The sequence below is a fragment of the Pristiophorus japonicus genome, chromosome 3, assembly GCF_044704955.1.
Source record: "Pristiophorus japonicus isolate sPriJap1 chromosome 3, sPriJap1.hap1, whole genome shotgun sequence".
In the NCBI taxonomy this organism is placed as follows: Eukaryota; Metazoa; Chordata; class Chondrichthyes; family Pristiophoridae; genus Pristiophorus; species Pristiophorus japonicus.
In genome coordinates, this window is record NC_091979.1 from 233,062,895 (window position 1) to 233,085,934 (window position 23,040).

General features: G+C 46.1%; 1 protein-coding gene across 4 annotated transcripts in view; it reads left to right on the top strand.

Moving 5' to 3' along the window:
* Positions 1-23,040, top strand: part of LOC139260166 (prominin-1-A-like) — a 243,365-nt gene that overhangs the window by 58,766 nt on the left and 161,559 nt on the right. For all 4 annotated transcript variants that reach the window (XM_070876407.1, XM_070876406.1, XM_070876405.1 and 1 more), the window contains one exon: positions 9,269-9,428. In XM_070876407.1, coding sequence (XP_070732508.1) covers positions 9,269-9,428 — 160 coding nt within the window. The remainder of the gene's footprint in view (positions 1-9,268; positions 9,429-23,040) is intronic.

Sequence of the window (23,040 nt, forward strand, 5' to 3'; positions counted from 1 at the left end):
TTTAACCCAGAAAGGTGCACTGTTGTGCAGGACCAGTGCCAGTTACACTTACAGTTTACACAGAACAGAACTGAAATCGGTTGAGAGAGAAAAGCATCAGCTGATGACTACGGCTTCTCGGATTTGGTCAAGAACTTTAGAGAATGATGTACTATGCCACCATTACCAGCTGTGCTCTCAGCTTTAAGACGCTCCTTAAAACCTACCTTTTTGACCAAGCTTTTAGTCACCTTATGTCTCCTGATGTGGCTCGGCATCAAATTTTGTTTGATAATTGCTCCTGTGAACTGTCTTGGGACATTTTACTATTTTAAAGACACTATAAAATTCAAATTGTTGTTGTTCTAAACATAGAAAATAGGTGCAGGAGTAGACCATTGGGCTGTTCGGGCCTGCAGCACCATTCAATAAGATCATGGCTAATCATTCACCTCAGTACCCCTTTCCCGCTTTCTCTCCATACCCCTTGATCCCTTTAGCTGTAATGGCCACATCTAACTCCTTCTTGATTATATCTAATGAACTGGCATCAATAACTCTCTGCGGTAGAGAATTCCACAGGTTCACAATTCTCTGAGTGAAGAAGTTTCTCCTCATCTCGGTCCTAAATGGCTTACCCCTTATCCTTAGACTGTGACCCCTGCTTCTGGACTTCCCCAACATCAGGAACATTCTTCCTGCATCTAACCTGTCCAGTCCCGTCAGAATTTTATATGTTTCTATGAGATCCCCTCTCATTCTTCTAAACTCCAGTGAATACAGGCCCAGACGATCCAGTCTCTCCTCATATGTCAGTCCTGCCATCCCGGGAATCAGTCTGGTGAACCTTCACTGCACTCCCTCACTAGCAAGAACGTCCTTCCTCACATTAGGAGACCAAAAACTGAACACAATATTCCAGGTGAGGCCTCACCAAGGCTCTGTACAACTGCACAAAGACCTCCCTGTAGTGTCCTTACACCTTACTATAGAATCACACGAGGCATGTACTGCAGACAAGGTCACTACGTGACCTGAACCTTTATTCCCAAGAACAAGAAGTGCTGACCCTGCATGGGACCTCCCTTTATATACCTGGATGACCAGGTGAGGAGTGTCTCCCACAAGTTCACCCCGTGTGGTCAAGGTGTGCATTACTCAGGTGTATACAGTGTACAGTGTTGTTACAGAAAGGTTGCAGTTATGTGAAGGTTACAAACGTGACATCACCTCCCCCCAACGTCTTTGGGTCAAAGATTGAGTCTTTCAGGCGGTCGACGCTCTCTCGCAGAGCGCCGCAGTTGGGGCTCTGGTGGTTGGGCCTTGGCATTCGTCTCTGTCACCTGAGGTGATTCCGGCCTGTCCGGGCTGGCCGCAGGGACTGTGCATGCTGGTGAATGTCCTTGTTGCTCATTCACTGGCAGTGGTGTGGGTGACATCTCATGATCTTCCTCAGGTTCCTCAGTGTCCATGCTGAAACTTTTCTTTACTTGGTCCAGATGTTTGCGGCATATCTGCCCATTGTTAAGTCTGACCACTATGACCCTATTCCCTTCTTTGCCAATTACAGTACCCTCAAGCCACTTGGGTCCCAAAGCATGATTGAGAACAAATACAGGGTCATCAATTTCTATGCATCTCCCCACTGAGTTGCTATCACTCAATTTAGGACTGGCGCTTGCCCTCAACAACGTCTGACAGGCCTGGGTGAATGAGGGACAGCCGCATTTTAAGCGTGCATTTCATGAGTAGTTCCGCGGGCGGGACTCCCGTGAGCAAAGGCGGGCGGGACCTATAGGCCAGCAGGAGGCGCGATAGGCGGTACTGAAGGGAGGGTCCTTGAATCCGGGGCATACCCTGTTTTATGATTTGAACCGCACGTTCCGTCTGGCCATTGGGAGCCGGCTTGTACGGTGCTGTCCTGGCGTGTTTGATACCATTACCCGACATAAACTCCTGGAATTCATAGCTAGTGAAACACGGGCCATTATCGCTAACCAGGATGTCCGGCAAGCCATGGGTCGCAAAGACCGTACGCAGACTTTCCGCAGTGGTGGATGCCGTGCACGAATTCAATATGATGCACTCGATCCATTTCGAGTATGTATCGACAACAATCAGGAACATTTTTCCCATGAACGGGCCCGCGTAGTCTACATGAATACGTGACCATGGCCTGGTGGGCCAGGGCCACGGGCTGAGTGGGACCTCCCTGGGGGCATTTCCCAGCTGAGAACACGTCGTGCACCTGTGAACCCAGTGTTCCAGGTCTGAGTCAATTCCCGGCCACCATACATGTGACCGTCCATCCGTCTGTGAAATGGCCTGATCTCCTCAGGGCATGCTCCGAGTGCGGGCTCCCAATCCCCAGTCAGAACACATTTCTTTATCAGGGATAGGAGGGGATACCTGTTGGTCCAGATTTTGATCTGGCGAGCTGTGATGGGGTAGAAACAGACCACAAACGATGTTAACCATTTGTGGTCTGTTTCTAACTCGAACCTTCTGCCGAAAAGGTACTGGTGCATCTTTTTCATCCCATAGACACAAGTGAGTTCTTCCTTTTCAACCATCCCATATCCCCGTTCTGCCTGGGAGAGCAACCTGGAGGCATAAGCCACAGGTTGGAGTTAGCCCTCATTATTACTCTGCTGCAACATGCACCCAACCCCATAGGATGATGCATCACACGTTAAAACCAGTTTTAGGATTAGGATGGAGAATGAAACAGTAAATTCAGAGACCATGGTCCAGAACTTAAAGAAGGGTAACTTTGAAGGTATGAGGCGTGAATTGGCTAGGATAGATTGGTGAATGATACTTAGGGGGTTGACTGTGGATGGGCAATGGCAGACATTTAGAGACCGCATGGATGAATTACAACAATTGTACATTCCTGTCTGGCATAAAAATAAAAAAGGGAAGGTGGCTCAACCGTGGCTATCTAGGGAAATCAGGGATAGTATTAAAGCCAAGGAAGTGGCATACAAATTGGCCAGAAATAGCAGCGAACCTGGGGACTGGGAGAAATTTAGAACTCAGCAGAGGAGGACAAAGAGTTTGATTAGGGCAGGGAAAATGGAGTACGAGAAGAAGCTTGCAGGGTGGATTGCAAAAGTTTCTATAGGTATGTAAAGAGAAAAAGGTTAGTAAAGACAAACGTAGGTCCCCTGCAGTCAGAATCAGGGAAAGTCATAACGGGGAACAAAGAAATGGCAGACCAATTAAACAAGTACTTTGGTTCGGTATTCACTAAGGAGGATACAAACAACCTTCCGGATGTAAAAGGGGTCAGAGGGTCTAGTAAGGAGGGGGAACTGAGGGAAATCTTTATTAGTCGGGAAATTGTGTTGGGGAAATTGATGGGATTGAAGGCCGATAAATCCCCAGGGCCTGATGGACTGCATCCCAGAGTACTTAAGGAGGTGGCCTTGGAAATAGCGGATGCATTGACAGTCATTTTCCAACATTCTATTGACTCTGGATCAGTTCCTATGGAGTGGAGGGTAGCCAGTGTAACCGCACTTTTTAAAAAAGGAGGGAGAGAGAAAACAGGGAATTATAGACCGGTCAGTCTGACCTCAGTAGTGGGTAAAATGATGGAATCAATTATTAAGGATGTCATAGCAGTGCATCTGGAAAATGGTGACATGATAGGTCCAAGTCAGCATGGATTTGTGAAAGGGAAATCATGCTTGACAAATCTTCTGGAATTTTTTGAGGATGTTTCCAGTAAAGTGGACAAAGGAGAACCAGTTGATGTGGTATATTTGGACTTTCAGAAGGCTTTCGACAAGGTCCCACACAAGAGATTAATGTGCAAAGTTAAAGCACATGGGATTGGGGGTAGTGTGCTGACGTGGATTGAGAACTGGTTGTCAGACAGGAAGCAAAGAGTAGGAGTAAATGGGTACTTTTCAGAATGGCAGGCAGTGACTAGTGGGTTGCCGCAAGGTTTTGTGCTGGGGCCCCAGCTGTTTACATTGTACATTAATGATTTAGACGAGGGGATTAAATGCAGTATCTCCAAATTTGCGGATGACACTAAGTTGGGTGGCAGTGTGAGCTGCGAGGAGGATGCTATTAGGCTGCAGAGTGACTTGGATAGGTTAGGTGAGTGGGCAAATGCATGGCAGATGAAGTATAATGTGGATAAATGTGAGGTTATCCACTTTGGTGGTAAAAACAGAGAGACAGACTATTATCTGAATGGTGACAGATTAGGAAAAGGGGAGGTGCAAAACGAGACCTGGGTGTCATGGTACATCAGTCATTGAAGGTTAGCATGCAGGTACAGCAGGCGGTTAAGAAAGCAAATGGCATGTTGGCCTTCATAGCGAGGGGATTTGAATACAGGGGCAGGGAGGTGTTGCTACAGTTGTACAGGGCCTTGGTGAGGCCACACCTGGAGTATTGTGTACAGTTTTGGTCTCCTACCTTGAGGAAGGACATTCTTGCTATTGAGGGAGTGCAGCGAAGATTCACCAGACTGATTCCCGGGATGGCGGGACTGACCTATCAAGAAAGACTGGATCAACTGGGCTTGTATTCACTGGAGTTCAGAAGAATGAGAGGGGACCTCATAGAAACGTTTAAAATTCTGACGGGTTTAGACAGATTAGATGCAGGAAGAATGTTCCCAATGTTGGGGAAGTCCAGAACCAGGGGTCACAGTCTGAGGATAAGGCGTAAGCCATTTAGGACCGAGATGAGGAGAAACTTCTTCACCCAGAGAGTGGTGAACCTGTGGAATTCTCTACCACAGAAAGTAGTTGAGGCCAATTCACTAAATATATTCAAAAGGGAATTAGATGAAGTCCTTACTACTCGGGGGATCAAGGGTTATGGCGAGAAAGCAGGAAGGGGGTACTGAAGTTTCATGTTCAGCCATGAACTCATTGAATGGCGGTGCAGGCTAGAAGGGCTGAATGGCCTGCTCCTGCACCTATTTTCTATGTTTCTATGTTTCTTACAGAGGTTGTACAAGGTCAACAGCTTGTTCGAACAAAGCAGATTCCGCGCCCGATTGGAAGCCCGTTCTTGACAGTCCCCCAAAACCATTCACAACCCTTACGCAGGAGCACGTGCAGCGGCTCCAACAATGTGCTTAAGTTCGGCAGAAAGTTCCCGAAGTAGTTCAATATTCCCAGAAATGACCGCAACTCTGATGTGTTGCCAGGCCTGGGCGCATGACGGATCACCTCCGTTTTGGATGCGGTAGGCCGGATCCCGTCTGCGGCAACCCTCCTGCCCAAAAACTCGACCTCTGGGACCAAAAACACACACTTGGACTTCTTTAGTCGCAAGCCTACCCGGTCCAGTCGGCGTAGCACCTCCTCCAGGTTGTGGAGGTGTTCCTCGGTGTCTCGATCCATGATAAGGATGTCATCTTGGAATACAATTGTTCCAGGGATGGATTTAAGCAAGCTTTCCATGTTCCTCTACAAGATAGTGGCCGCTGAACGAATGCCAAACGGACACCTGTTGTAAAAGAATAGCCCCTTGTGCGTAGTGATGGTGGTCAGAAGCTTGGATTCTTCAGCCAGTTCCTGAGTCATGTAGGCCGAAGTGAGGTCCAACTTGGTGAACAGCTTGCCACCTGCCAGCGTGACAAAAAGATCCTCCGCTCTCGAAAGCGGGTATTGGTCCTGTAGTGACACTCGGTTTATGGTAGCCTTGTCGTCGCCATAAATCCTGACCGAGCCATCCGCTGTAAGGACAGGAACGATGGGGCTTGCCCAGTCACTGAATTCAACAGGCAAAATTATGCCCTCTCTTAGCAACCTGTCCAACTCACTCTCAATTCTCTCACGCAAAACATACAGCACGGCTCTGGCTTAGTGGTGCACTGGTCTGGCATCCGGGGTGATGCGTATCACTACTTTGGTGCCCTTAAAGGTCCCGACACCTGGTTGAAAAAGTGGCTTGAATTTCTGTCGGACCTGTGAGCATGAACGTTGCTCCACAGATGAAATGGCGTGCACATCCCCCCATTTCCAGTTCATCTCGGCTAGCCAGCTCCTCCCCAAGAGCGCGGGACTATTCCCCGGGACAATCCAGAGTGGCAGCCAGTTCTCCGATCCATTGTGTGTGACCACCAAGTTTCCACTGCCTAGTAGTGGGATGATCTCTCTCTGGTGTACGTCCGTAGCTGTGTGTCAATGCGTTCCAGTTTGCTTTGAGTGGCCATAGTTTTTCAAATTGTTGGGCACTCATAAGTGACAAGCTGGCTCCTGTGTCCAGCTCCATGCGTACCGGGATATCATTTAATAGAACTTTTATCATCATAGGTGGTGTTTTGGTGTACAAGCTGTGGACATCTGCCACATGAACCCGCTGGACTTCAGCGTTCATAGCTTTGCCCCAAGCATCACCCTGCCTTGCAGACCCCTCATCTGGTTCCTCTGCCTTGTAAACTAGCCTCGCTACAGGCTTTCTGCACATTCTGGTCAGATGTCCACTGAAGTTACAGTTTCTACAGATAAATTGTTGAAACCTACAGGTTTTCGCAGCATGTCTGCCACCGCACCTCCAGCATGAGCTGAGATTGTTGTGAACAAAGGAACTGTTAACAGGCATTCCTCTCTGATTGTCTCTTTGATTACTCCTGAGCACTCTGTTGCTGAGTGTCAATGGTCCCATTCTGGGACGCATTGTCCCTTGTGATGGCGTGAATTGCCGATTCCCCTGCCATTGTCTCTGTTGCCGGCCCATCCTAGAGCCTGTTGCTGCCTGGGCGGTGTCGAATTGCCCTTGCCTGCCTGCGGTGTTCTGTGTCTCGTTTACAATGTTAACTCCTTGGTCCATCGCCATGTTGGAACCAGGGCTGCGCACGTAAATTATCTTGGTCTCCTCTTCCCCTGCCATGAAGGTCTGAGCTATCAGCGATGCCCTTTCCAAAGTCAAGTCCTTGGTCTCAATAAGCTTCCTGAAAATCCCGGCATGACCAATGCCCTCAATGAAGAAATTCCTTAACATCTCCCCCCTGCGGGCGTCTGTGAACTGACAGAGGCTGGCCAAACGCCGAAGGTCCACAACGAAGTCCGATATGCTTTGTCCCTCCCGACGCCAGTGTATATAGAACCGGTGCCGGGCCATGTGTATACTGCTCGCCGGTTTTAGGTGCTCACCAATCAGAGTGCTGAGCTCTTCAAAGGACTTGTCCGCCGGCTTCTCGGGTGCGAGCAGGTCTTTCATCAGCGCGTACGTCTTAGGTCCACAGCTGGTCAGTAGATGCGCCCTTCGCTTGTCAGCCACTGCCTCTCCCAGCCAGTCCTTTGTGACAAAGCTCTGCTTGAGCCTCTCAATGAAATAGTCCCAGTCCTCACCAACACAGTACCGTTCCTCTGTGCTACCAGTGGCCATCCTCGTGAGTCGTTGATTCCCATTTCTTGTCGCCAAATGTAGTGTCCTGACACCTTACTATAGAATCACACGAGGCATGTACTGCAGACAAGGTCACTACGTGACCTGAACCTTTATTCCCAGGACCAAGAAGTGCTGACCCTGTGTGGGATCTCCCTTTATATACCTGGATGACCAGGTGAGGAGTGTCTCCCACAAGTTCACCCCCTGTGGTCAAGGTGTGCATTATTCAGGTGTATACAGACACTCCCTGCTCCTATACTCAAATCCCCTCGCTATGAAGGCCAACATGCCATTTGCTTTCTTCACCGCCTGCTGAACCTGCATGCCAACCTTCAATGACTGATGTACCATGACACCCAGGTCTCGTTGCACCTCCCCTTTTCCTAATCTGCCGCAATTCAGATAATATTCTGCCTTCATGTTTTTTCCACCAAAGTGGAGAACCTCACATTTATCCACATTATACTACATCTGCCATGCATTTGCCCACTCACCTAACCTGTTCAAGTCACCCTGCAGCCTCTTAGCATTCTCTTCACAGCTCACACTGCCACCCAGCTTAGTGTCATCTGCAAACTTGGAGATATTACACTCTATTCCTTCATCGAAATCATTGATGTATATTGTAATTAGCTGAGGTCCCAGCACTGATCCCTGCGGCATCCCACTAGTCACTGCCTGCCATTCTGAAAAGGACCCGTTTATCCCGACTTTCTGCTTCCTGTCTGCCAACCAGTTCTCTATCCACATCAATACATTACCCCCAATACCATGTGCTTTAATTTTGCACACCAATCTCTTGTGGGGGACCTTGTCAAAAGCCTTTTGAAAGTCCAAATACACCACATCCACTGGTTATCCCTTGTCCACTCTACGAGTTACATCCTCAAAAAATTCCAGAAGATTTGTCAGGCATGATTTCCCTTTCATAAATTCATGCTGACTTGGACCGATCCTGTCACTGCTTTCCAAATGCGCTGCTATTTCATCTTTAATAATTGATTCCAACATTTTGCCCACTATCGATGTCAGGCTAACCGGTCTATAATTCCCCGTTTTCTCTCTCCCTCCTTTTTAAAAAAGTGGTGTTACATTAGCTACCCTCCAGTCCATAGGAACTGATCCAGAGTCGATCGACTGTTGGTAAATGATCACCAATGCATCCACTATTTCTAGGGCCACTTACACAGAGTACAATTGCACAGAGTAAAGGAATGATTTTTAGGTCTCCGTCACTCATCCGTGCTAGAATGCACTTACTGATGGGGCAGTATAGTCGAGTCTGGATCTAACAAAACCTGAATGAGGGTTTTCAATAGCAGATGGACTGAGGCAGAGGTGGAGACAGAAATCTGTTAAACTCAGTCTTGAAAACTCCAATTGACTTAGAATTCACCACTTTTTGGGGAGGGAGTTCCAGATTCCCACTAACCTTTGTATGACGAAATGCTTCCTGATTTCACTCCTGAGTGGCCGAGTTCTCAATTTAAGAATGTGCCCCCTTGTTCCGGTTTCTCTTTATCAAAATACTTTATCATTTCAAACACTGCAATCAGATCACCCCTCAACCTTTGAAATTCAAGGAAATACAAACTAAGTTTATGCAACCTGTCCTCATAATTGAACTTTTTTAACCCAAGTATCATTCTGGTGAATCTGCACTGCAGCCGCTCCAAGGCCAATATATCTTCCTGAGGTATGGTGCCCAGAACTGAATACAGTTACTTCAGGGGGAGTCTGACCAGAGCTCTAAACAATGGAAACATCACTTCATCTCCTTTATATTCTAGCCCACTTGAGACAAAGGCCAAGATTCCATGAGTCGCTTTGATTACTTTCTGTACCCAGGCACTGGCTTTAACTGATTGAAAAAAAATTGTTTCATACAAATAAATGTTATCTTGTTTTTATGTACACGCAGAAATGAAGAAGAGTATAAAGAGCATTGAAAACCAGATACAAAATTTCACGCAGGACTTTCCAATATTAAACTCACTAACATCAGTCAGTACTGAACTAGACAAGGCCAATAGCTCAATAAAGGAGCATCTCCCACTGTTCCATCAAGTAGATAAGTACAGGTAAGATAGAAAAGGGGTGGCATTACTGTACGACCTGATATAACCCCACCTCCACCCACATTATCACGCTGATATAGATCACACCCCTCACTGTAACACTGATATACCCCACACCCCTCACTGTCACATTCTGAAATACCCCTCACTGTACCACTGATATACCCCACAGCCTTCACTGAAACGCTCTGATATAGATAACACCCTTCACTGTAACACTGATATACCCCACACCCTTCACTGTAAGACTGATATACCCCACACCCCTCGCTGTAACACTGACATACCCCACACACCTCACTGTAATACTGATATGGCCCAAACCCCTCACTGTAACACTGGTATATCACTTCCCCCACAGTAACACTCTGATGTATCCCACACCCCTCACTGTAACACTCTGATATAGATCACACCCCTCATTGTAACACTGATGTACCCCACACCCCTCACTGTAACACTGATATATCCCACACCACTCATTGTAACAATCTGATATACCCCTCACTGTAATACTGATATACCCCATACCCTTCACTGTAACTCTCTGATATAGATTTCACCCTTCACTGTAACACTGATATAAACCACACTCCTTGCTGTAACACTGATATAGCCCGCACACATCATTGTAACACTCATATATCCCACACACCTCACTGCAACACTGATATACCGCACACCCCTCACTGTAACACTGAAATATCCTCCCCCACCCCCGACAGTAACACTGATAGACCCCACACCCTTCACTGTAACTCTCTGATATAGATCGCATCCCTCACTGTAACATTGATATACCCCACACCCCTCACTGTAACACCGATATACCCCGCACCACTCACTGTAACACTGATATACCCTACACCCTTCACTGTAACACTCTGATATAGATCACACACCTCACTGTAACATTGATATACCCCACACCCCTCACTGTAACACTGATATACCCCACACCCCTCACTGTAACACTGATATACCCCACATCACTCACTGTAATACTGATATACCCCACAATCCTCATTGTAACACCCTGAGATCCCGCACGCCCCTCACTGTAACACTGATAAACCCCACACCCCTCACTGTAACACTGATATACCCCACACCCCTCACTGTAATACTCTGATACACCCCTCACGGTGACATTGATATATCCCCTCCCCTCCACAGTAACACTCTGATATAGATTACATCCTTCACTGTAACATTGATATACACCACACCCTTCACTATAACACACTGATATACACTACACCCATCACTGTAACACTCTGATAAACTTCATATCCCTCACTGTAACACTGATATACCCCACACCCTTCACTGTAACACAGATATATATTCCACACTCCTCACTGTAACACTGATATATCCCACACCCCTCACTATAACATTCTGATATACCCCACACCCCTCACAGTAACACTCTGATATACCTCACAACCCTCACAGTAACATGCTCTGATATACCCTACACCCCTTACTCTAACACTGGTATAAACCAGACTGCTAACTGTAAAAGTGAAATACCCACACCCTTCACTGTAACACTCTGATATACCGTTCACTGTTACACTGATATACCTCACACCCATCACTGAAAATCTCTGATATATATCTCACCCTTCACTGTAACACTGATATACCCCACACTCCTCAGTGTAACACTGATATACCCCACACCCATCACTTTAACACTAATATAACCCACACCCCTCCCTGTAATACTGATATACCCCACACGCCTCACTGTAACACCGATATACCCCGCACCACTCACTGTAACACTGATATACCCTACACCCTTCACTGTAACACTCTGATATAGATCACACACCTCACTGTAACATTGATATACCCCACACCCCTCACTGTAACACTGATATACCCCACACCCCTCACTGTAACACTGATATACCCCACATCACTCACTGTAACACTGATATACCCCACAATCCTCATTGTAACACCCTGAGATCCCCCACGCCCCTCACTGTAACACTGATAAACCCCACACCCCTCACTGTAACACTGATATACCCCACACCCCTCACTGTAACACTCTGATACACCCCTCACGGTGACATTAATATATCCCCTCCCCTCCACAGTAACACTCTGATATAGATTACATCCTTCACTGTAACATTGATAGACACCATACCGTCACTATAACACACTGATATACACTACACCCCTCACTGTAACACTCTGATAAACTTCATATCCCTCACTGTAACACTGATATAGCCCACACCCTTCACTGTAACACTGATATATATTCCATACTCCTCACTGTAACACTGATATATCCCACACCCCTCACTATAACATTCTGATATACCCCGTACCCCTCACAGTAACACTCTGATATACCTCACAACCCTCACAGTAACATGCTCTGATATACCCTACACCCCTTACTCTAACACTGGTATAACCCAGACTGCTAACTGTAAAAGTGATATACCCACACCCTTCACTGTAACACTCTGATATACCGTTCACTGTTACACTGATATACCTCACACCCATCACTGAAAATCTCTGATATATATCTCACCCTTCACTGTAACACTGATATACCCCACACTCCTCAGTGTAACACTGATATACCCCACACCCATCACTTTAACACTAATATAACCCACACCCCTCCCTGTAATACTGATATACCCCACACGCCTCACTGTAACACCGATATACCCCGCACCACTCACTGTAACACTGATATACCCTACACCCTTCACTGTAACACTCTGATATAGATCACACACCTCACTGTAACATTGATATACCCCACACCCCTCACTGTAACACTGATATACCCCAAACCCCTCACTGTAACACTGATATACCCCACATCACTCACTGTAACACTGATATACCCCACAATCCTCATTGTAACACCCTGAGATCCCCCACGCCCCTCACTGTAACACTGATAAACCCCACACCCCTCACTGTAACACTCTGATACACCCCTCACGGTGACATTAATATATCCCCTCCCATCCACAGTAACACTCTGATATAGATTACATCCTTCACTGTAACATTGATATACACCATACCGTCACTATAACACACTGATATACACTACACCCCTCACTGTAACACTCTGATAAACTTCATATCCCTCACTGTAACACTGATATAGCCCACACCCTTCACTGTAACACTGATATATATTCCATACTCCTCACTGTAACACTGATATATCCCACACCCCTCACTATAACATTCTGATATACCCCACACCCCTCACAGTAACACTCTGATATACCTCACAACCCTCACAGTAACATGCTCTGATATACCCTACACCCCTTACTCTAACACTGGTATAACCCAGACTGCTAACTGTAAAAGTGATATACCCACACCCTTCACTGTAACAGTCTGATATACCGTTCACTGTTACATTGATATACCTCACACCCATCACTGAAAATCTCTGATATATATCTCACCCTTCACTGTAACACTGATATACCCCACACTCCTCAGTGTAACACTGATATACCCCACACCCATCACTTTAACACTAATATAACCCACACACCTCCCTGTAATACTGATATACCCCACACGCCTCACTGTAACACTAATATACCCCCCTCCCCCATACCCACACAGTAACACTCTGATATATTCCACACCCCTCACTGTAACACTCTGATATACCCCACACCCCCTCACTGTAACACTGATTTACCACACACCACACACTGTAACACTGATATACCCTACACCCCTCACTGTAACACTGATATATCCCACACTCCTCACTGTAACATTGATATACCCCACACCCTCACTGTAACACTGATAACCCCCCTCCCCCATACCAACACAGTAACACTCTGATATATTCCACACCCCTCACTGTAACACTCTGATATACCCCACACCCCTCACTGTAACACTGACATACCCCACACTCCTCAGTGTAACACTGATATATCCCTCCCCCCCCGCCAGTAACACTCTGAAATATCCCACGCCCTTCACTGTAACACTGATATACCCTACACTCCTCACTGTAACATTGATATACCTCACACCCTCACTGTAACACTGATATATTACCCACCCCCACAACAACACTGATACACTCCACACCCCTCACTGTAACACTGATATACCCTACACGCCTCACTGTAACACTGATATACCCCACACTCATCACTATAACACTGATATATCCCACACCCTTGACCATAACATTCTGATATACCCCACACCCCTCACAGTCACACTCTGATATACCTCACAACCCTCACAGTAACATGTTCTGATATACCCAACACCCCTTACTCTAATACTGGCATACCCCACACCCCTCACTATAAAAATGATATCCCCCATATTTCACTGTAACACTCTGATATACCGCTCACTGTAACACTGATATACCTCACACCCATCACTGTAATACTGATATGCCCCACACCCCTCACTGTAACACTGATATAGCCCTACCCCTCACAGTAACACTCTGATATAGCCCATACCAATCACTGGAACACAATGATATACCCCACATACCTCACTGTAACACTCTGATATAGATCACACACCTCACTGTAACATTAATATACCCCACACCCCTCACTGTAACACTGATATACCCCACATCACTCACTGTAACACTTTGATATACCCCTCAGTGTAACACTGATATACGCTGTACCCTTCACTGTAACTCTCTGATATAGATCACACACCTCACTGTAACATTGCTATACCCCACACCCCTCACTGTGACACTCTGATATACCCTACACCCCTCACTGTAAGACTGATATACCCCACACCCCTCACTGTAACACTGATATACCCCACAATCCTCATTGTAACACCCTGAGATCCCCCACGCCCCTCACTGTAACACTGATAAACTCCACATCCCTCACTGTAACACTGATATACCCCACACCCCTCACTGTAACACTCTGATACACCACTCACGGTATCATTGATATATCCCCTCCCCCCTTCAGTAACACTCTGATATAGATTACATCCTTCACTGTAACATTGATATACACCACACCCGTCATTATAACACACTGATATACACTACACCCCTCACTGTAACACTCTGATATACTTCATACCCCTCACTGTAACACTCATATACCCCACACCCTTCACTGTAACACAGATATATATTCCACACTCCTCACTGTAACACTGATATATCCCACACCCCTCACTATAACATTCTGATATACCCCACACCCCTCACAGTAACACTCTGATATACCTCACAACCCTCACAGTAACATGCTCTGATATACCCCACACCACTTACTCTAACACTGGTATAACCCAGACTGCCAACTGTAAAAGTGATATACCCACACCCTTCACTGTAACACTCTGATATACCGTTCACTGTTACACTGATATACCTCACACCCATCACTGAAAATCTCTGATATATATCACACCCTTCACTGTAACACTGATGTACCCCACACTCCTCAGTGTAACACTGATATACCCCACACCCATCACTTTAACACTAATATAACCCACACCCCTCACTGTTACACTGATATATATTCCACACCCCTCACTATAACATTCTGATATACCCCACACCCCTCACAGTAACACTCTGATATACCTCACAACCCTCACAGTAACATGCTCTAATATACCCCACACCCCTTACTCTAACACTGGTATAACCCAGACTGCTAACTGTAAAAGTGATATACCCCACACCCTTCACTGTAACACTCTGATATACCGTTCACTGTTACACTGATATACCTCACACCCATCTCTGAAAATCTCTGATATATATCACACCCTTCACTGTAACACTGATATACACCACACTCCTCGTTGTAACACTGATATGCCCTGCGCCCATCATTGTAACACTGATATATCCCACAACCCTCACTGTAACACTGATATATTCCACACCCCTCACTGTGACACTCTGATATACCCCAGACCACTCACTGTAACACTGATACAGCACTCACTGTAACACTGATAGATCCCCACCACCCCACAGTAACACCGATATACCCCACACCACTCACTCTAACACTGATATACCCTACACCCTTCACTGTAACACTGATACACCACACACCCCTCTCTGTAACACAGATATATCCCTCCCCCCACAGTAACTCTCTGATATATGCCATGCGCCTTACTGTAACACTCTGATATAGCCCCCCTCTCCCACAGTAACACTCTGATATAGATCACGCCTCTCACTGTAACACTCTGATATACCCCACACCCCTCAATGTACCACTGATATACCCCACACCCCTCACTGTAACACTGATATATCCCCCTCACCGCCACAACAACAATGATATACCCCACATCCCTCACTGTAACACAGACATACCCGATACCCCTCATTGTAACACTGATATAACCCACACACCTCACTGTAACACTCTGATATAGATCACACACCTCACTGTAACATTGATATACCCCACATCCCTCACTGTGACACTCTGATATACCCTACACCCCTCACTGTAAGACTGATATACCCCACACCCCTCACTGTAACACTGATATACCGCACAATCCTCATTGTAACACCCTGAGATCCCCCACGCCCCTCACTGTAACAGTGATAAACCCCACATCCCTCACTGTAACACTGATATACCCCACACCCCTCACTGTAACACTCTGATACACCCCTCACGGTGACATTGATATATCCCCTCCCCCATTCAGTAACACTCTGATATAGATTACATCCTTCACTGTAACATTGATATACACCACACCCGTCACTATAACATTCTGATATACCCCACACCCCTCACAGTAACACTCTGATATACCTCACAACCCTCACAGTAACATGCTCTGATATACCCCAAACCCCTTACTCTAACACTGGTATAACCCAGACTGCTAACTGTAAAAGTGATATACCCCACACCCTTCACTGTAACACTCTGATATACCGTTCACTGTTACACTGATATACCTCACACCCATCTCTGAAAATCTCTGATATATATCACACCCTTCACTGTAACACTGATATACCCCACACTCCTCAGTGTAACACTGATATACCCCACACCCATCACTTTAACACTAATGTAACCCACACCCTTCACTGTAACACTCTGATATACCGTTCACTGTTACACTGATATACCTCACACCCATCACTGAAAATCTCTGATATATATCACACCCTTCACTGTAACACTGATGTACCCCACACTCCTCAGTGTAACACTGATATACCCCACACCCATCACTTTAACACTAATATAACCCACACCCCTCACTGTAACACTGATATATATTCCACACCCCTCACTATAACATTCTGATATACCCCACACCCCTCACAGTAACACTCTGATATACCTCACAACCCTCACAGTAACATGCTCTAATATACCCCACACCCCTTACTCTAACACTGGTATAACCCAGACTGCTAACTGTAAAAGTGATATACCCCACACCCTTCACTGTAAAACTCTGATATACCGTTCACTGTTACACTGATATACCTCACACCCATCTCTGAAAATCTCTGATATATATCACACCCTTCACTGTAACACTGATATACACCACACTCCTCGTTGTAACACTGATATGCCCTGTGCCCATCATTGTAACACTGATATATCCCACAACCCTCACTGTAACACTGATATATTCCACACCCCTCACTGTGACACTCTGATATACCCCAGACCACTCACTGTAACACTGATACAGCACTCACTGTAACACTGATAGATCCCCACCACCCCACAGTAACACCGATATACCCCACACCACTCACTCTAACACTGATATACCCTACACCCTTCACTGTAACACTGATATGCCCCACATCCCTCACTGTAACACAGATATATCCCTCCCCCCACAGTAACTCTCTGATATATGCCATGCGCCTTACTGTAACACTCTGATATAGCCCCCCTCTCCCACAGTAACACTCTGATATAGATCACACCTCTCACTGTAACACTCTGATATACCCCACACTCCTCAATGTATCACTGATATACCCCACACCCGTCACTGTAACATTGATATATCCCCCTCATCGCCACAACAGCAATGATATACCCCACATCCCTCACTGTAACACAGACATACCCGATACCCCTCATTGTAACACTGATATAACCCACACACCTCACTGTAACACTCTGATATAGATCACACACCTCAATGTAACATTGATATACCCCACACCCCTCACTGTAACACTGATAAACACCACATCCCTCACTGTAACACTGATATACCCCACACCCCTCACTGTAACACTCTGATACACCCCTCACGGTGACATTGATATATCCCCTCCCCCCTTCAGTAACACTCTGATATAGATTACATCCTTCACTGTAACATTGATATACACCACACCCGTCACTATAACACACTGATATACACTACACCCCTCACTTTAACACTCTGATATACTTCATACCCCTCACTGTAACACTGATATACCCCACACCCTTCACTGTAACACAGATATATATTCCACACTCCTCACTGTAACACTGATATATCCCACACCCCTCACTATAACATTCTGATATACCCCAGACCACTCACTGTAACACTGATACAGCACTCACTGTAACACTGATAGATCCCCACCACCCCACAGTAACACCGATATACCCCACACCACTCACTCTAACACTGATATACCCTACATCCTTCACTGTAACACTGATATACCCCACACCCCTCACTGTAACACAGATGTATCCCTCCCCCCACAGTAACTCTCTGATATATGCCATGCGCCTTACTGTAACACTCTGATATAGCCCCCCTCTCCCACAGTAACACTCTGATATAGATCACACCTCTCACTGTAACACTCTGATATACCCCACACCCCTCAATGTACCACTGATATACCCCACACCCCTCACTGTAATACTGATATATCCCCCTCACCGCCACAACAGCAATGATATACCCCACATCCCTCACTGTAACACAGACATACCCGATACCCCTCATTGTAACACTGATATAACCCACACACCTTACTGTAACACTCTGATATAGATCACACACCTCACTGTAACATTGATATACCCCACACCCCTCACTGTGACACTCTGATATACCCTACACCCCTCACTGTAACACCGATATACCCCACACCACTCACTCTAACACTGATATACCCTACACCCTTCACTGTAACACTGATATGCCCCACATCCCTCACTGTAACACAGATATATCCCTCCCCCCACAGTAACTCTCTGATATATGCCATGCGCCTTACTGTAACACTCTGATATAGCCCCCCTCTCCCACAGTAACACTCTGATATAGATCACACCTCTCACTGTAACACTCTGATATACCCCACACTCCTCAATGTATCACTGATATACCCCACACCCGTCACTGTAACATTGATATATCCCCCTCATCGCCACAACAGCAATGATATACCCCACATCCCTCACTGTAACACAGACATACCCGATACCCCTCATTGTAACACTGATATAACCCACACACCTCACTGTAACACTCTGATATAGATCACACACCTCAATGTAACATTGATATACCCCACACCCCTCACTGTAACACTGATAAACACCACATCCCTCACTGTAACACTGATATACCCCACACCCCTCACTGTAACACTCTGATACACCCCTCACGGTGACATTGATATATCCCCTCCCCCCTTCAGTAACACTCTGATATAGATTACATCCTTCACTGTAACATTGATATACACCACACCCGTCACTATAACACACTGATATACACTACACCCCTCACTTTAACACTCTGATATACTTCATACCCCTCACTGTAACACTGATATACCCCACACCCTTCACTGTAACACAGATATATATTCCACACTCCTCACTGTAACACTGATATATCCCACACCCCTCACTATAACATTCTGATATACCCCAGACCACTCACTGTAACACTGATACAGCACTCACTGTAACACTGATAGATCCCCACCACCCCACAGTAACACCGATATACCCCACACCACTCACTCTAACACTGATATACCCTACATCCTTCACTGTAACACTGATATACCCCACACCCCTCACTGTAACACAGATGTATCCCTCCCCCCACAGTAACTCTCTGATATATGCCATGCGCCTTACTGTAACACTCTGATATAGCCCCCCTCTCCCACAGTAACACTCTGATATAGATCACACCTCTCACTGTAACACTCTGATATACCCCACACCCCTCAATGTACCACTGATATACCCCACACCCCTCACTGTAATACTGATATATCCCCCTCACCGCCACAACAGCAATGATATACCCCACATCCCTCACTGTAACACAGACATACCCGATACCCCTCATTGTAACACTGATATAACCCACACACCTTACTGTAACACTCTGATATAGATCACACACCTCACTGTAACATTGATATACCCCACACCCCTCACTGTGACACTCTGATATACCCTACACCCCTCACTGTAAGACTGATATACCCCACACCCCTCACTGTAACACTGATATACCCCACAATCCTCAGTGTAACACCCTGAGATCCCCCGCCCCTCACTGTAACACTGATAAACCCCACATCCCTCACTGTAACACTGATATACCCCACACCCCTCACTGTAACACGCTGATACACCCCTCACGGTGACATTGATATATCCCCTCCCCCATTCAGTAACACTCTGATATAGATTACATCCTTCACTGTAACATTGATATACACCACACCCGTCACTATAACACACTGATATACATTACACCCCTCACTGTAACACTCTGATATACTTCATACCCCTCACTGTAACACTCATATACCCCACACTCTTCACTGTAACACTGATATATATTCCACACTCCTCACTGTAACACTGATATATCCCACACCCCTCACTATAACATTCTGATATACCCCACACCCCTCACAGTAACACTCTGATATACCTTACAACCCTCACAGTAACATGCTCTGATATACCCCACACCCTTTACTCTAACACTGGTATAACCCAGACTGCTAACTGTAAAAGTGATATACCCCACACCCTTCACTGTAACACTCTGATATACCGTTCACTGTTACACTGCTATACCTTACACCCATCACTGAAAATCTCTGATATATATCACACCCTTCACTGTAACACTGATATACCCCACACTCCTCAGTGTAACACTGATATACCCCACACCCATCACTGTAACATTGATATATACCCGCCCCCACCCCCCTTCCACAGTAACACTCTGACAGAGATCACACCACTCACTGTAACACTGATAAATCCCACCTCCCCGTCACAGTAACACTCTGATATATCCCACACCCGTTACTGGAATACACTGATATACCTGACACCCCTCATTGTAACACTCTGATATAGATCACACTCCTCACTGTAACATTGATATACCCCACACCCTGCACTGTAACACTGATATATCCCACGCCCCTCACTGTAACACTGATATACCCCACACCCCTCACTTTAACACTGAAATACCCCACACCACTCACTGTAACACTCTGATATACACCTCACTGTAACACTGATATACCCCACACCCTTCACTGTAACTCTATGATATAGATTACGCCCTTCACTGTAACACTGATATACACCACACTCCTCGTTGTAACACTGATATGCCCCGCACCCATCATTGTAACACTGATATTTCCCACAACCCTCACTGTTACACTGATATATTCCACACCCCTCACTGTGACACTCTGATATACCCCAGAACACTCACTGTAACACTGATAGATCCCCACCACCCCACAGTAACACCGATATACCCCACACCACTCACTCTAACACTGATATACCCTACACTCTTCACTGTAACACTGATATACCCCACACCCCTCACTGTAACACAGATATATCCCTCCCCCCACAGAAACTCTCTGATATATGCCATGCGCCTTACTGTAACACTCTGATATACCCCCCCTCTCCCACAGTAACACTCTGATATAGATCACACCTCTCACTCTAACACTCTGATATACCCCACACCCCTCAATGTACCACTGATATACCCCACACCCCTCACTGTAACACTGATATATCCTCCCCACCACCACAACAGCAATGATATACCCCACATCCCTCACTGTAACACAGACATACCCGATACCCCTCATTGTAACACTCTGATATAGATCACACTCCTCACTGCAACATTGATATGCCCCACACCCCACACTGTAACAGTGATATACCCCACACTCACACTGTAACACTGATATACCCTCCTCCACAGTAACACTCTGATATAGATCACACCCCTCACTGTAACACAAATATACCCCACACCCCTCACTGTTACACTCTGATACACACCTCATGGTGACACTGATATATTCCCCCCCCCCCCCCCCGCTCCACAGTAACACTCTGATATAGATCACACCCCTCACTGTAACACTGATATGCACCATACCCGTCACTATAACACACTGATATACACTACACCTCTCACTATAACATTCTGATATACCCCACACCACTTACTCTAACACTGGTATACCCCACGCCGCTCACTGTAAAAGTGATATACCCCACACCCTTCACTGTAACACTCTGATATACCGTTCACTGTAACACTGATATACCTCACACCCATTACTGTAAATCTCTGATAAATATTACATCCTTCACTGTAACACTGATATACCTCACACTGCTCACTGTAACACTGATATACCCCACACCCCTCACTGTAACACTGATATACCACACACCACTCACTGTAACACTCTGATATAGATCATACCCCTCACTGTGACACTGATATATCCCACACCCCTCACTGTAATACTGATATACCCCACACCACACACTGTAACACTGATTTACCCCACAGCCCTCACGGTAAAACTGATATATCCCACCCCACCGACAGTAACACTTTGATATAGATCACACCCTTCACTGAAACATTGATATAGCCCACACTCCTCACTGTAATACATATATACCCCACACCCCTCACTGTAACACTGATATATCCCTCGCCCCCACAGTAACACTCTGATATATCCCACACCCCTCACTGTTACACACTGGTGTAACCCACACCCCTCACTGCAACACTATGATATAGATCACACCCCTCACTGGAACACTGATATACCCCACACCCATCACAATAACACACTGATATACCCCACACCCCTCACAGTAACATGCTCTGATATACACCACACCTCTTACTGTAACACTGATATACCGCACACCCTTCACTGTAAAAGTGATATATTCCACACCCCTCACTGTAACACTCTGATATACCGCTCACTGTAACACTGAAATACCTCACACCGATCACTGTAAATCTCTGATATATATCACACCCTTCACTGTAACACTGATATACCCCACATTCCTCACTGTAACAATGATATACCACACACCCTCACTGTAACACTGATATACCCAACCTCCCCCACAGTAACACGCTGATATAACTCACACCACTCACTCTAACACTGATATACCCGACACTCTTCACTGTAATACTGATATACCCCACACTCCTC